We start from the raw sequence: 14,859 nt of genomic DNA on the forward strand, positions 1-14,859 counted from the left end.
CATCTAATTCCAGAAGTATGTGTGCATGTAAGAATATATACATGGACATGCACACATGCACCACACCGTGGGGCTCTGGAGGGCTCTGGATGTGTCTCAAAGGTGTGCATAAATGAGCCACACCTATGGATTTATGCAATGGTGTGCTGGTAAATGTTTGACAGTCAGCTCTTCATAAAAGAAAAAAAAAAAAAATCCCTGATTTGTAGCATTTGCCCATTTCTGTGGTGTAAACACTCCCACCATCGCCAATTTCAAAATGGCCTAACTGAACACAGAATTGAGAAGAGATGCCTGTAGGAGGCGGTCCCAGCACCCCACTGGGTTTTTGTCTGGGACAGCCCATAGTAGGGAGGGCAGGCAGGGCAGAGAGCCTCATGCCTGGGAGAAGTCTGCAAGCTGGCCCAGCAACATTTCTTTCCGGTGCCTGGGCACCAGGGGAGCAGGCGGTGTCTGGCTACCTGCCAGCTTCTGCCATTGGCTTGGAAGCCAGTCCAAACTGATGCTCCTTGTTAGGCAGGTCTAGACACTCACCGAGACAGCCGCCTTCCCTCACTCCCTGCAGACACTCTGGGAGCTCTTGGAGTTTGGCGAGGTTAGCAGTACTACGAGGGAGAAACTCTAAACCTGGAACGTGATGGAGGATGGCGAAGGAATGCCCAAACCTCCACCGGAAGGGTGGCCGGGGACAGTGCGGGTCAGGAGGCTGGGGCCTGGAACCTTCACGGTGCCAGTCTGGACACATAGCTTGTCCTCTCTGGACTCCACTGTGCCTTTTTCCCCAAGAAGGAATAGGTTTTCTGAGCTCTATGGCTCTTTCCCTGACCCTCTGGGAGTCAGAGCCCTTATGCTGCGTCCTGAGTGTTGAAATATACAATCAAAAGCCAGAGAGAGGCGGTGCGGTGGACATGCATTGCAGGAGGGGCCCTGCCTTGGGCCCTGGGCTTTAGGGCCCTTGCTCTGGCCTTTCTCTGATCATGCCCCTCCCCATGGGAGCGAGGGAGGGGGGGCGAGTCATTATGCCAACAGAATATGCTCACCCTGAGCCTACACCCCTCTCCTAGAACTGTATTTTGAATTCCTTCCCAAAGGGACTTGAGGCAGATTCTAGGGCTCGTTACCATCTGTCTTGAGGTTGCACTGGTCTGAGGGGTAGCCAAGGAGTGGCTGTTTTGGGTGGCAGTAGCTGGAACATGGATGTGCAGGCTGGAATGGGCACCCCCTGTGTGGGAGAGGCCTGGACATGTTGAGTGGAGCTGGAGGTGGGGAGGGAACGGAGGCTGGGCTGTGTGCTAGGTGCCAGAGTCAAGGCCCCAGGACTGGCTTGCTTTATGCTGTCACTTTTGGGTATGGAAATTAGAGGAGGTCGAGCTTTCCAAATTCAAACAGTCAGGATGGAAGGATAGAACATCATTTTAAAGTTTGATTTTTAGCTGTTAAATATTTAGACTTATGGTATGTGGGCCTCCATTTGTATTCTTGCCCTGGGATTATAAATGTTAGGAGTGAGCCTGGGGGGGAGAGATGCTTGTGGGCCCCTGGGAACTTGGGCTGAATTGAGCAGGGAGTTCTGAGCATTGGCCAATTCTAGAGCGAAGTTTTCCTGGGTCCCATACTGCAGGGCTGGGCTCCGCTAGGCCTGTGTGGCTCAGAGCGTGCCATCGCCCTTCTCTGGAGACCCTGGGAGAGCTGCACAGTGACAGGCTTCCTCCCCCACATGGAGACAGTGTCTTCCCTCCTAGAGACCCGCGCTGCAGCCCTGGTCTGTGTCAGGACCTGGGCCATGACCTCTAGGACTTTCCCCATCCCCCTCGCTGTGCATTACTGTGGCTGTTTTGAAGGTGACGTGGATCACCTTCAGCCTCTTCAAATGAAAATATTAAAATACCCAGGCCAGTGAATCCCAGCTTCTATAGTGAATGAGACCTCCATGCTTTTAAAAAAAAATCTATGGCCCTAGCCACTTTGGCTCAGTGGATAGTGTGTCTGCCTGTGGACTGAAGAGTCCTGGGTTCTATTCCAGCCAAGGGCACATGCCCAGGTTGCGGGCTCGATCCCCTGTAGGGGGCGTGCAGGAGGCAGCCAATCAATGATTCCCTCTCATCATTGATGTTGCTATCTCTCTCTCCCTCTCCCTTCCTCTCTGAAATCAATAAAAACATTAAATTAAAAAAAAATCTACGATGAGAGGTGTCAGTAGGACAAAATGAAGCTTTTTTTTTTTTCTCTTTTCAGAGCAATTTATCATAATGTTTTCATTTTAAACTGGCTTTGATCAGCTTTTCTTTTTCCTATTTCTCATGGATTGGTTGTGAGTTTATACCTCATCTCTGAGTCAAGGATAATAAATTCAGTAAGCGTCGTGATGGGAAGGTGGGCAAAGAGGTACAATTTTCCAACAGACAAGTACTTTTCTGTTTGCTTTTAAAGTCTTGATTTGATTTTTAAATACCTTCCTCCCATCTTAAGTGTATGACAGTTTTTTAAAGTTAAAATGAACTAAATTAAATGTGTTTAATGCCTTTGGGAGGCATGTACAGCCATCCTCCAAATAGGGCTGGACAGTGGGGGGATAGCTGTTGGGCTGCCTTCAGTGGGGCCTTTCTTCACGGTCAAGGGTCAAATTCTCCTGTTAGCATCCTTTTATGGCCTGAATTTCTGTGTTCCCCCCAGAATACATATGTTGGAGCCCTGACTCCCACTGTGGTAGTATTTAGAGGTGGGGCCTTTGGGAGATGTAGTTAAATGAGGTCACGAGGGTGGGACTCCGTGAGGGGATTGGTGTTCTTATAAGAAGAGAGAGGAAGCCCAGAACTCCTCTCTCTCTCTGAGACAAGGCGCCATCTGCAAGCCAGGAAGAGAGTTCTCACCAGAAGCCTATCCTTTGGCACCTTGATGTTAGACTGACTTCCCAGCCTTCAGAACTGCAGAAATAAATGTCTGATGTTTGAGCCATGCAGCCGGTGGTGTTTTGTGATAGCAGCCTGAGCCAAATAGAACACATCCCATCTTGCCTTTCCCATCTCTTCACGTCAGGAGAGTCCCAGGGTCCCTTCCAAAATCCTCCCATTCGTCTTGGAGGGGACTGTGTTTTGTGTCCCTCTGAGTATTGTGTCCACTCCAGGCTGCACCCTTTCATAGGAAAAATTGAAACCCTGGACTGTCACTGGTTTATTTTAGGCAGAGAACTCAAGGACATCACGCTCACAATCTTCTGAGGAACTGTTGTGCTGCAAAGGGAAGGAACTCTCAGCATTGCTGGATTTCAAGGAAGAGTGGGTTGCAATTCATTGTGCAGAGGAGACTTTCACCAGTGAGTGCTGTCCAGCCGGGCTGGGGTGAGCCCCCCGTCATGGAGGAGTGCAATTATCGGCAAGGGATATTTATGAAAGGACGCATCCCCTGACACTCCCGTGGGGACACTACTGCATGGCTTCTCAGCCTCCCATCCCTCATCTCTGAGAATCTCTGCCTTTGCGATTGTTTGAAATGGGATGCTAGGAGTTGAGAAAGCAATGAAAGAAATCCACTGAAGTGAGGACCAAGCTATAAAAAAAATCTTTATTTCATGTACCAGGATTTTTTTCTTTTTTTAGTTTTCTGCTTTTTAAAATTTTTTTCTGTTAACAGTCTGGAAAAAAAAAAGGACCCACCAAGAAAATAAAATGGAGGTTGGTTTCTTGAACTGGTTTGAGCTGGACATGAGCAATCATCCACCCTGGCAAGCAGTGCCCTTGCCATCCCAGTCCTGGCTTCTTCCCTCTGGGCCCCCAGCCCTTTCTCAGCCCAGCTGGGTTCACCCACACCCAATGGCCTTCTTCCAGAGGACCCAGGACCCTGGCCTCCCGGCCTGGAGAGAAGCACTGATTTCCGTCCCGGACACTCGGCCACAACAAATTGGGGCCAGCTGTCTGCTCCGGACAGCGCCGGCTCGTTTGTTGTCGTTGGTGGGCCCCACTGTTCTCTCCATTCCTCGAGCCTTTCCGGTGTGGAATCTGGTGGGGTGGAGGGCCAGGCTGGAGTGGGGAGGGAGTGGTCGTGATTTCTGCCCAGACTGGAAACACTGGGTGGTCGCCACACCTGGTACTGGCCCCCATTGCTCTGCCCTGGGGTCCGGGGGCCTCCCGGGAACTGCTGGGTTGGGCCTGCAGATCTGCCTTGTGGTTCAGGCTGAATTTAGGGTTCCAGATGCTGCTGACCTAAGAACAGAGTTTTCCTTTCCCAGACAAAAGATGGGAAGGGGAGCTGGGAGTGTGGAAACCCCAAAAGCCTTGCTAGCCACTCCCCTCACCTCCCAGAGCTCACCTTAAGAAACTTCAGGCCAGGGCAGTGTCAAGAAAGAGGCAAACCGAGACATGCAGATGGGGGCAGCTGGGCCCCCCACCTCCAGCAGGCTGGGCTGAAATCCAAGCTTTACAAAGCTGTTGGGTTTCTCTGAACTGGCCCCTGTCCGTCTGGGAAGAAAGGGGAGCAACCCGGGATGCTGCAGACTTTAGTCTGTGGTGTAAGTTTAACTTTTGAGGTTGGTCCTCACCCTGGGGCCAAACTTTATAAAGCTCTCCTCTGCATCTCCTGCCCTCCGCCACTCCCAGCAAGCCTTGGAGGATCCTCTTTTTCTCTGACCCCTAAAGACAGTGGGGGAAGCATGGTGGCTGATGTCTTCTCACAAGGAAGCCCCCTCCCCTTTCTCTGACTGGGTTATGGCATTAAAGGGGACACAGAATGAAGAGTGGCTTTGGGGACCTCTGGTGCCTTTTCCCTCTCTGTCTGAATGGCAGGATACGTTTGCTCACGTGTGTGTAATTTTTGCTTTGACGTTGGATGTGGGGGCAGGGGGTTGGGAGCACAGTGAGGAGGCTTATGGTGTGTGTGTGTGTGTGTGTGTGTGTGTGTGTGTGTGTGTGTCTGAACAGCTGACCGATAATTCAGAAATGTTCTCAATGTTTTGGGGCTGGATGGCAGCTATTTTGGTTGTCTCTGGCATCTTCCTCTGGGCAGGTGGCATATCTTTTTAAAAGTCATCAGCGCCAAGAATAAGAATGAGCCTTCAGAGCTCATCTGGGTCAATCCACATGCTTATCACACAGGGGAAACTGAGGCCCAGAGAGGTCACACAGCAAGGGTTTTCAGAATTCAAAGCTGGATTCTAGACTGGTGCCCTTTCCATGCAGGCAAGTGATGTGCATGTGTGTGGTGGGAGGGCACTGTGAGCATACATGCCAGTGTGGAGCTGCTGTCCATGGCTTTGGATGGCATGAGTCATCTTCTCTGGACCCTCCCTCTGCCTGTATATGGGATGGAAGGGTTTAGATGGCATGTGTATCCCCATGAGTGATTCTAGCCTTGGGCTTCAAGGACTGTGTGTGTGTGTGTGTGTGTGTGTGTGTGTGTGTGTGTGTGTTGTGCGATCTCCTTCATGAAGAGAGGATTCTCCATCGTGGTTCTCTCTCTCCGACAGTAGCAGCGCCTTTCTGGTCTAAGGAAGAGATCTTTCGTGACAGGAACTCCCTGCAGCTCCCTAGGGCTTCTTGTCTCTCCCTCCTGCTTTAAGCCCAGCTCTAATCTCTCACAATAGTATTTTTTAAAAAATGGATTTGTATATTTGTTTTGTTTTTCTCTTTACAAGTTCCCTGCTAAATTTTAAGTCCCCCACCCACCCCATTTTTTTTGTTTTCACAGTTTAAAGCTGGAAAAGAATTAAAAGAAAAATACTATCTGATTTTCTTTCGAGTAAATCCACGTATTATATATTTACATTTATTTATAGTCTGTGGTTTTTTTTATTAAAAAAAAATCACCACTTGTTTTTCCTTTTTCTTTTGTAAAAAGAAACCTTTTTGCAATTTCATTGTTGGACCCACTGTACCCCAAGGGGGCTTCAGTGAGTCCAAGGACCCCCAAAGGGTCAGTGAGCCCCCTTCCCAGGGGACTGCGGGCCTATGAGTCTAGGGGTCCACCATCGCCCCAGGGCCATTGGATGGCCCTGAGGTGAGGGGTGAGGAGGGAGAGCTGCTTTATATCCCCGGGGGTGGGGGTGGGATTTCCTGCCCCCAAGGACAGGATCTTGGGGTTTTGACCCCAAGAGGCTCACCCTGAGGATTCCGGGGTTTCTGGGCATCTCAGCAAGCCGCCGGCAGCCATCCCTCTTCTTCCTTTCCCTCAAGGCCTAGGAAGTCATCACAGTGGGTTAAGGACCATTAAGGACTGGGAACCTGGGGGCTGGGCAAGCCCCAAGTGTGCCCCCCTCCAGGCACCTTTCGGACAGGAGGGACCAAGGACTCTTGGGTCACCTGGAGGCCTATAACTGCCCCATTGATGCTGGGTGGAGTGGACTCGCAAGCCAGGAGCTTGCCCAGCATTCCTGGGGCACCCATCCAGAGGCTCCAGGGACCTGGCAGTGACCAAGAGGCTCACCTGGCCCCGGGGCCTCTGAGTCTCCACCCCCACTCACCCAGGGGGAGCAGAGCCCTCTTGGGGTTAAAGGGAACAGAAAAGTAACTCTCCCAGAGCTTAAAAAAACAAACAAGCAAGTAACGGAAAGCCCTGATTAAATGCAAAGAACATCTCCCTTCCTTTCTGTTCCTTCTCAATTTTTTGCTTAATGTTATCTTAGTTCCCTTTTATTTTTTTCATTTAAATTGGTTTTTATTAAATGTTAAAATAATGGTACATGGGAAATCATGCATTTTCTTTTAGATTTATTTTCTATTTTTAATTTTTATCCTCTCGCTGTTTTTAAAGTTTGTTTTTCTTCCCTCATTAATGTGTTTTTCACATTTTCTGTTGTTTGGCTTCTTTGTTCCTCTTATATTTTGTTCTTTTTTTTTAAATTTACTTATGTTTTTCTCTTTTTTTGTGTGTTTTTTTTTGTGTTTTTTTTTGCTTTGGGAAGGTTTCCCCCCCAGTGGATGGTTTGGTTTCCCCCACCCTCCCCTACCCCCAGGCCCACTCCACGGGCCGGGCCGTGCCCCCACTCTCGGGCTCTGCCTGGGACCCGGCAGGGCAGGCGCTAGCGAGGGCCCCGTGGCTTCATACGGGGGTGGTCCGGCGGTTGGCTGTGTTCGAGTGGAGAGAGTCTTTGTTTTCCTTCTGGATACAGTTGTGAACTTGGAGGAAGCTGTTATCCCTGTCGGAGTTGTAGGTGGCGGTGGGCGTGGTGGTGGCCTTCAGGGGGTCCCTGCTGAGGGTGTACATAGAGATCTCCGTGGACGGCAAGGTGTTGAAGCCCTTGAGGCCCACGGGGGAGGCGTCCCTGGAGTGTGAGGGCTCGGTGGAGCGGGAGCTGGAGCGGCTGCGGCGCTGATAGCGGTAGCGGTAGCTGGGGATGCGGGTGATGGCGGAGGCCTGGAGGTAGTCCGTGGCGCGGGCCGTGGCCCGCAGCTGTTTGTGCCGGTCGATAAACATGTGCACGGCCAGCACACCGACCATCTCGGCAATGATGAAGGACAGGGCCCCGAAGTAGAAGGACCAGCCATACGAGTAACTATTCTTTTTGGAGTCGCTCTTGGAGGGGTCTCCGGCATTGGCAGATATGTACACTATGATGCCAATGATGTTACTCAGACCTGTGGGGCACAGGGTGGACATGGAGGGGGCGGGGCAGAATCAGAGAGAAGGATGTTAATTTCCAAGCAGAATGCCAGGCACTTGAGCAGGATTAAAGAACATGGACGGTTGCCCTGGCTGGTGTGGCTCAGTTGGTTGAGCACCTTGCTGTGCACAAAGGTTGCTGGTTGGATTCCCTGTCAGGGCACATGCCTGGGTTAAGGGCTGGATCCCCCGTAGGGGGTGTGCAGGAGTCAGGCAATGGATATTTTTTCTCTCTTCTCTCCCTCCCTCTCCATTCCTCTCTCTCTAAAATAAATAAAAACATTAAAAAGGGGGGGGGGCAAGGACAGTTGGATGGGCCTTCATTTTCACAGTGCATGGAGAGGCGAGCATACAGGGATGTTGGAAAGCATCACCTTTATCATTTCATTTGTAGGGAGCTACAAAGGAAAGAACTAATGGAAGCAGATATGGAGGAGGGGGAGGAGAGGCATTCGAGTATTATTGAGTAACAATAATAATAACAGACATTGTTTATTGAGCATTTACCACCTGCCTTCACTGCTAAGTGCTTTTCCAGGGGTTTGCAAAGGAGGAACTGGATCACAGAGAAGTTAGGTAACTTGCTCCAGGCTGCCCTGGGATTTGAAGCTGGTGTGGCAGGGAGTTAGGACTGGTGCCTGGAGCCAGACTACCTGGATTCAAAGCCTTTGGCCAGGTAACCTTGGTCTGAGTTTCCAGGCCTGTGGAATGGGGATAATGATAGGACTTGCCTTGCAGGGCCATGGAGAGGATTAGGTGAATTGATACATATGAAAGCTGTGGGAGTCTGGGACTTGGTAAGTGCTACTCAAACGCTAGTCATTCTTATTAGGTGGCTCATGCTACAGCCCATGTCCGTTTTTCTGGAATTGGAAGCAAATGTGACTTGTCATGTAACCGGGCTGAGAAATGTGGCTTTGGTTGCCCGCCTGCTTCCACTGAGGTAGTGTAGGGAGGGGAGAGGGCAACGGAGGGTAGGCCCAGTACCCTGGGAGGGCCTAACTTAAAATTCCCTTGTCTGTGAAACCTTCACTGACATCCTTCAGCAAAGTGTTTAGGTCCTTCCTCTGCTCTTTGGGATTTGGGCCCTTTTCTAAGAGGCGGGAGGAAGGTGGGCCATTGGGCTAAGGGACAGGGTGTGGGATATTCCTGGAATCAGTGCGAGGAGGGGTGTCAGGCAGGAGCCCCAGCACAACCTGCCTTCCCCTCAATACGACCTGTTGCAAAGCCCAGAGATTCCTTTCCTCCCTCTTCTCCTCTCTGGTCAGGTCCTCCCAGCCAGTGAGCACCCAAACCTCAGCCTTCTCCCCACTGGCGGGCCTGGGCTCTGCCTGCTAGCTCAGTGGTCATTACCTGCAGACACGAAGAAGATGCCAGCACTCAGGATGATGTTGTGTCGAGTCTTGTAGAACTCGCTGGCTGCGATGCAGAGTCCACCCATGAAAAGTAGAATCACACTCAGGATCGGGAAGATGCTTGAGGCCCTCACGGCCCCTGCAGAACATGGAGGGTCAGGGAGAGAAAGAACATGGCTGTGAGGCTGAGCATGGCGGAGGGAGGAGACAGCGACACACAGGAATGGGGTTATGGACACAGGACCCAAGCCGAGGTTGCTTAGCAATACCAGGGAGGACCACCCCCCGTATCAGCTCACAGCCCTGCAGGGGCTCATCTCTGCCTATAGGCCCCAACTCCAGTGCCCCTTGAGGCCCGTAGGGCCCCGTGTGACTTGGCCTCTGCCTGTGTTCCCTCTTGTCCAGCAACAGCAAACTTCCCATATTATGTCATTGTATGCCTCTGACTTTGACATACTGAGCTTTTCTATTAGAGTATTTTTCCTGCCCTTTTAAAAAAAATATATATTTTATTGATTTTTTACAGAGAGGAAGGGAGAGGGATAGAGAGTTAGAAACATTGATGAGAGAGAAGCATCGATCAGCTGCCTCCTGCACACCCCCTACAGGGGATGTGCCTGCAACCAAGGTACATGCCCCTGACCGGAATCGAACCTGGGACCCTTCAGTCCGCAGGCCGATGCTCTATCCACTGAGCCAAACCAGTTAGGGCTTCCTGCTCTTTTTAACTCAGTAAACTTCTATTCATCCATCAAAACCTAACTTAAAATTCCCTTGTCTGTGAAACCTTCACTGACAACCTTAGGCAAAGTTTTTAGGTCTTTCTTTTGCTCTTTTTTGGGGTATTTGGGGTACATTGAGAGGCAGTACATTATAGTGGCCAGGAAATCACATGACCTGGATTTGAATCTGGCTTTAGCATTTATTAGCTGTGTAAGTTTGGGTAAATTATCTCACCTCCCTGTGCCTCAGTTTCCTCATCTGTAAAATGGGGACAGTAATAGTGCCTGCCTCCTAAGGTTGTTGTGAGGATTAAATGAGTTGATTCTGACAATGCACCTAGATTAGTCTTTGAGGGCATACAGTAAACATTTCATGAATGGTAGTATCCAGGTGGGCATGCGTGGGGTGAACCCTAGCTGGGTGAGAGGAAGAGGGCAAGGGGTGGGGGACAGCTGGGTTACTCTGCATTCTCAGCACTCTTTCCCCTCTGCCCCCAGGCAGGGATGGAAGTACCTGCTTCCCAAACCTGGGTGTCCTCTCCCTGCAAGTTGTTTATAAGATAAGGTGCTGTATCCCCAACCTGAACCTCAGCCCACACATCTGCACACACACACATGCATGCTCAGATGCGCACAGTCAGAGCTACCTGCATTCTCATCTTCATAAGCGCACAGGGCTGGTGAGAGCTTCTTGAAGACCCAGGAGAGAGAGAATGTTTGTTGGGTCTTGAGCGGGTACCTAACATACATGATATAATAGCCCTTCATGTGTGTTTTTTAGCTCCAGTTGATAGATGAGAAAACCGAGGTTCAGAGAGGTGAAGTAAGTTGCCCAAGCCCATCCAGCTAGTGAGTCAGAATGGGGATTATGCAGTTAGTCTCACCGAAGTTCAAATGTCTGTGTGACCTTGGACATGTCTTTACCTCGCTGAGTCTCAGCTTCCCCATTCCGTAAAGTGGGAAGAGCAATAATAATATCCAGCTCACAGGTATGTTGTAAGGCCCTGCGCTCAAAGGGTAGTCTGAGCAGCAGCACAGACCTCATGGGGAGCTGGCTAGAAATGCAGGTTCTCAGGCCCCACCTGACCTACCTACTGAACCAGAATGTACATGTTAACAAGACCTTCATAACAAGACTTGTATGTGCACAACAGTTCATAAGGATTAAACTGGATAATATCTGCATTGTTTCTGACACTACAAGGAATACAGTAAAAGATAGCATTGTTGTAATTTCTGATGCCCCTTCCCCTTCAGTCCAGTCACAACTTCGCCATGAATTGTCTTGACTTTCCCTGAAGCTGGTGTGGTCTTAGTGCTAAAATCTATCAGAAAATATCTGATTTTCTCCATGAACAAGTATTTATTGACCTGTGAGTATATGGAACTACACAATAGCTACTAATATTTAGGGACCTCTTCCTATGTGCTAGGCCCTCCCTCTTCTAAGTGCTTTCCATGGGTTAACCCATCTAAACCTCATACCAGCCCCATGAAACCATGGGCCTTGGCTTTGAGGAGATTCCACATTCCAAAAACAGGTGGTGGCAACCTTTTTCTATAAAAGAACAGATAATAAGTATTTCTGGCTTTGCTGGTCATACAGTCTCTGTTGCAACTACTCAACTTTGCTATGGTAGCATGAAAATAGCCATAGACAGTATGTAAACAAACGAGTGTGGTTGTGTTCTAATAAAACTTTATAAAAACAGTTGGTGAGCCAGATTTGGCCTGCTAGTTGCAGTTCAGCCACCCCTGGCTGAGACCCTAATAAAGGCTGCAAAGTCTCGAGCAGGGAGATTCATTGCTCTTGACAACTGGAAGTCCAGTGAATAAATACAGGCTGAGTGCTGGCCACTGTGCCAGGTTCCAGGCTAGGCATGAAGACAGAGGAATGCAAAACAGGCCCGGTCCATGTCTTTATAAGATCTCATGGAGAAGATATATGTCAGATAATAACACAGATAAATGGTATCAACTAGGACAGTGTTATGAAATAAAGATGCCGTATGGCACCATGAAGGCATGGGACAAGCTAATGTTCATTGAGTGTAGCCATTTGTCCAAGGCCACCCAGCAGAGACATGGGGGACCTGGGTGTATGAACCCACGCAGTCTGCCTCTAGGCTCTGTGTGCCTACCACTGCACTCCCCTGCTTTCATGCCTCTCGGAGCCTCTTCTGAGTCAGGTGGGGGTCAGAAGAGGCAGTGATGCTAGAGCTGACCTCTGATGGATAGGGGGAAGCTAGTTTGGCAGAATAGAGGCGGGATGTGGAGAGTGTTCCGGGGAGAGGAAGCAGCATGAGCGAGGGCTTGTCCAGGGAACTGAAAGGAGCTGGATCACTAGGAGCTGGTGGAGGGGCCGGGGAAGCACTGAGGGAGATGGAGCCACTGGGGCCAGGCCACACAGGGGTTCATGGGTCACCAGGGTCCTGTGGGTCATGCTCCAGAGCAGGGGTCCTCAAACTTTTTAAACAGGGGGCCAGTTCACTGTCCCTCAGACCGCTGGAGGGCCGGACTATAGTTAAAAAAAAAACTATGAACAAATTCCTATGCACACTGCACATATCTTATTTTGAAGTAAAAAAACAAAACGGGAACAAATACAATATTTGTATTTGCATGTGGCCCGCGGGCCGTAGTGTGAGGACCCCTGATCCAGAGCTTACCTTTATCCAGAACAATGGGCAACATTAAAGGACTTAAAGCGGGCAGGACTGTCACACTCTGATTTGCATCTTAAGGAACACAAGGATTCTTAAGATATTAAAAAATACATATCCTCAGGTGAGGATTAAAAAAAACACATGGATTAAGAAGAGGCCAAGGTGAGTACAGGGAACCAGTGAGAGGGCTATTGCAGTGAGAGGGCTATTGCAGTGAGAGCTACTGTGGCTGGCCAGACAAGTGATGGTGCTTGGCCAGGGTGGGCACAGAGGGTATGGGCAGAGCTGGGTTTGAGGGGTGTTGAAGAGGTGGACTAAGACTCGGCGATGGGTGGGTGGGGACACACTGGCTTGGGAGGAGCTTCCAGGCTCTTGGGCATCTCTCCCTCTCTCCTCCTTCCACACTGTGCCAGGTGCGGTCACCGGTGACTGTGGAAGGGGAGGGGCTGCAGCAAATGCGTGTATGAGTGCATGTGTGTGAGTGTGTGAGTGTGTGAATGTGTGAGAGTGTGTGTGTGTGTGTATGAGTGTGTGGGTGTGAGAGAGTATGAGTGTGTGTATGTGAGTGTGTGTGTGAGAGTATGAGTGCGTGTGTATGTGAGCGTGTGAGTGTGTGAGATAGTATGTGAGAGTGTATGTGAGTGTGAGTGCATGTGAGTGTGAGAGCGTATGTGAGAGTGTGTGTATGTGAGTGTGTGTGTGTGAGAGTATGAGTGTGTGTATGTGAGTGTGTGTGTGTGAGTATGAGTGTGTGTGTATGTGAGTGTGTGAGTGAGAGTATGAGTGTGTGTGTATGTGAGTGTGTGAGTGTGTGTGTGTGAGAGTATGAGTGTGTGTATGTGAGTGTGTGTGTGAGAGTATGAGTGCGTGTGTATGTGAGCGTGTGAGTGTGTGAGATAGTATGTGAGAGTGTATGTGAGTGTGAGTGCATGTGAGTGTGAGAGCGTATGTGAGAGTGTGTGTATGTGAGTGTGTGGGTGTGAGAGAGTATGAGTGTGTGTATGTGAGTGTGTGTGTGAGAGTATGAGTGTGTGTGTATGTGAGTGTGTGAGTGAGAGTATGAGTGTGTGTGTATGTGAGTGTGTGAGTGAGAGTATGAGTGTGTGTGTATGTGAGCATGTGAGTGTGAGATAGTATGTGAGAGTGTATGTGAGTGTGAGTGCATGTGAGTGTGAGAGCGTATGTGAGAGTGTGTGTATGTGAGAGAGTGTGTGAGGGAGATTAGGGGAGAGAGGAAGGGAGAAGGAGAGGAGGTGGGAGAGAGAGAAAGAAGGTGTTATTGGAGAGGAGAGAAAGAGAAATAGGAAGGGGACGAAGAAGGTGGTGGGTGAGGAGAAGAGGGAGAAGTTGAGAGTGGAGGTTGGGAGCATGGGCTCCAGGTGTGGGCCGCTTGGGTCCCACCCCGTCCCTCCCCTGTCTTTGTGGCCTCCGTGCCTCCTCTTTCTCAGCTGTATGACGGGACACCAGCAGTACTTTCCTCTTGGGGTGGTCGTGCAGATGGATGAAGATAATGCATAAAGTGCTAGGCCTGGCCCCGACACAGCCGGCATCCAATGAGCGTTTGCTGCGTGTAATGACACATGAACAGAACTTGGAAGCTCAGTGAGCGTCCTCCGGGAGCACCATCTGTGCAGGTCCTGGGAGCCTTCCCAGTTCCTGTTGTCTCTGGGGTTGGTGACCCGCTGCAGGACGGGAGAGAGCGGCCTGCACCGTCTCCCTCGCTGTGCTGCCTGCCCTCCCTGAGCCTCAGTTGCCCCAGGTGCTGCAGGGAGAGGGTCAGACGCTGGCTCAGAGGGCTGCAGTGGTGTCATGGGTACACGCACTTTAAGCAGTTAGAACAGTGCCTGGTACTGAGAGCACTGGGAAATGCTGGTTCTCCCCGCAGCAGCTTATTGTTGCTGTTCCCCGGGGGCCTGCGCTTACCTGGGCTGGTGTTAGTTCAAGTGCAGGTTGTGACTCATGACTAGCTGGTGTAATCAGCATGGTGGCTTCGGCCAGCACCTGAATGAGTGGGCCAGGACCAAATAGAAATTGCCACGCGTGCACAGCAGGCGGAGGGCAGGCCCCGTGTTGTGAAACGTAGGCTCTGGTTGCATGGATGTGAGCACCAGCTGCAGCTGAGCAGGTTCCCTAACTGCAAGGATCGGTCACCACAGTTTTAGCCACGCTGGCCATGGTGACCTCTAGGAACAATTTTGCTAGAAGGGGCTGCAGGGCTCGGACAGTGGACAGGAGCACTCGGCCCTGCCTAACGTTCCGGGGGGCAGGTGGCATCCCAGGTAGTGTGCAGGGCTGGGTAGGCCATTTAACCCCTCTGGGCCTCGGTATTTCCTCATCTGAAAATGGGAGGATGGGGTTGTGTGTGCGGCTCCAGCATTTCAGGAGCGCGGAGGGTGTATCGCTGTGCTTCTGTCCTCTAACCCCGTGGTCGGCAAGCCGCGGCTCGCGAGCCACATGCGGCTCTTTGGCCCCTTCAGTGTGGCTCTTCCACAAAATACCACGTGCAGGCGCGCACGTACAGTGCGA

At 50.7% G+C, this 14,859-nt stretch overlaps 1 protein-coding gene and 1 long non-coding RNA gene across 2 annotated transcripts in view; one reads left to right on the forward strand and one right to left on the reverse strand.

Moving 5' to 3' along the window:
- The window catches only part of LOC118650642, a 52,141-nt gene that overhangs the window by 28,175 nt on the left and 9,107 nt on the right, over positions 1-14,859 (forward strand). The window lies entirely within an intron of this gene.
- The window catches only part of CACNG2 (calcium voltage-gated channel auxiliary subunit gamma 2), a 103,524-nt gene continuing 95,614 nt past the window's right edge, over positions 6,950-14,859 (reverse strand). The window contains exons 3-4 of the mRNA XM_036298986.1: positions 8,944-9,084; positions 6,950-7,565 (exon numbers count right to left, since the gene is read on the reverse strand). Of these exons, the coding sequence (XP_036154879.1) occupies positions 7,030-7,565; positions 8,944-9,084 (677 nt within the window). The 3' untranslated portion in view covers positions 6,950-7,029. The remainder of the gene's footprint in view (positions 7,566-8,943; positions 9,085-14,859) is intronic.

Source organism: Myotis myotis, unplaced genomic scaffold (genome assembly GCF_014108235.1).
Source record: "Myotis myotis isolate mMyoMyo1 unplaced genomic scaffold, mMyoMyo1.p scaffold_m19_p_3, whole genome shotgun sequence".
Classification (NCBI taxonomy): Eukaryota; Metazoa; Chordata; class Mammalia; order Chiroptera; family Vespertilionidae; genus Myotis; species Myotis myotis.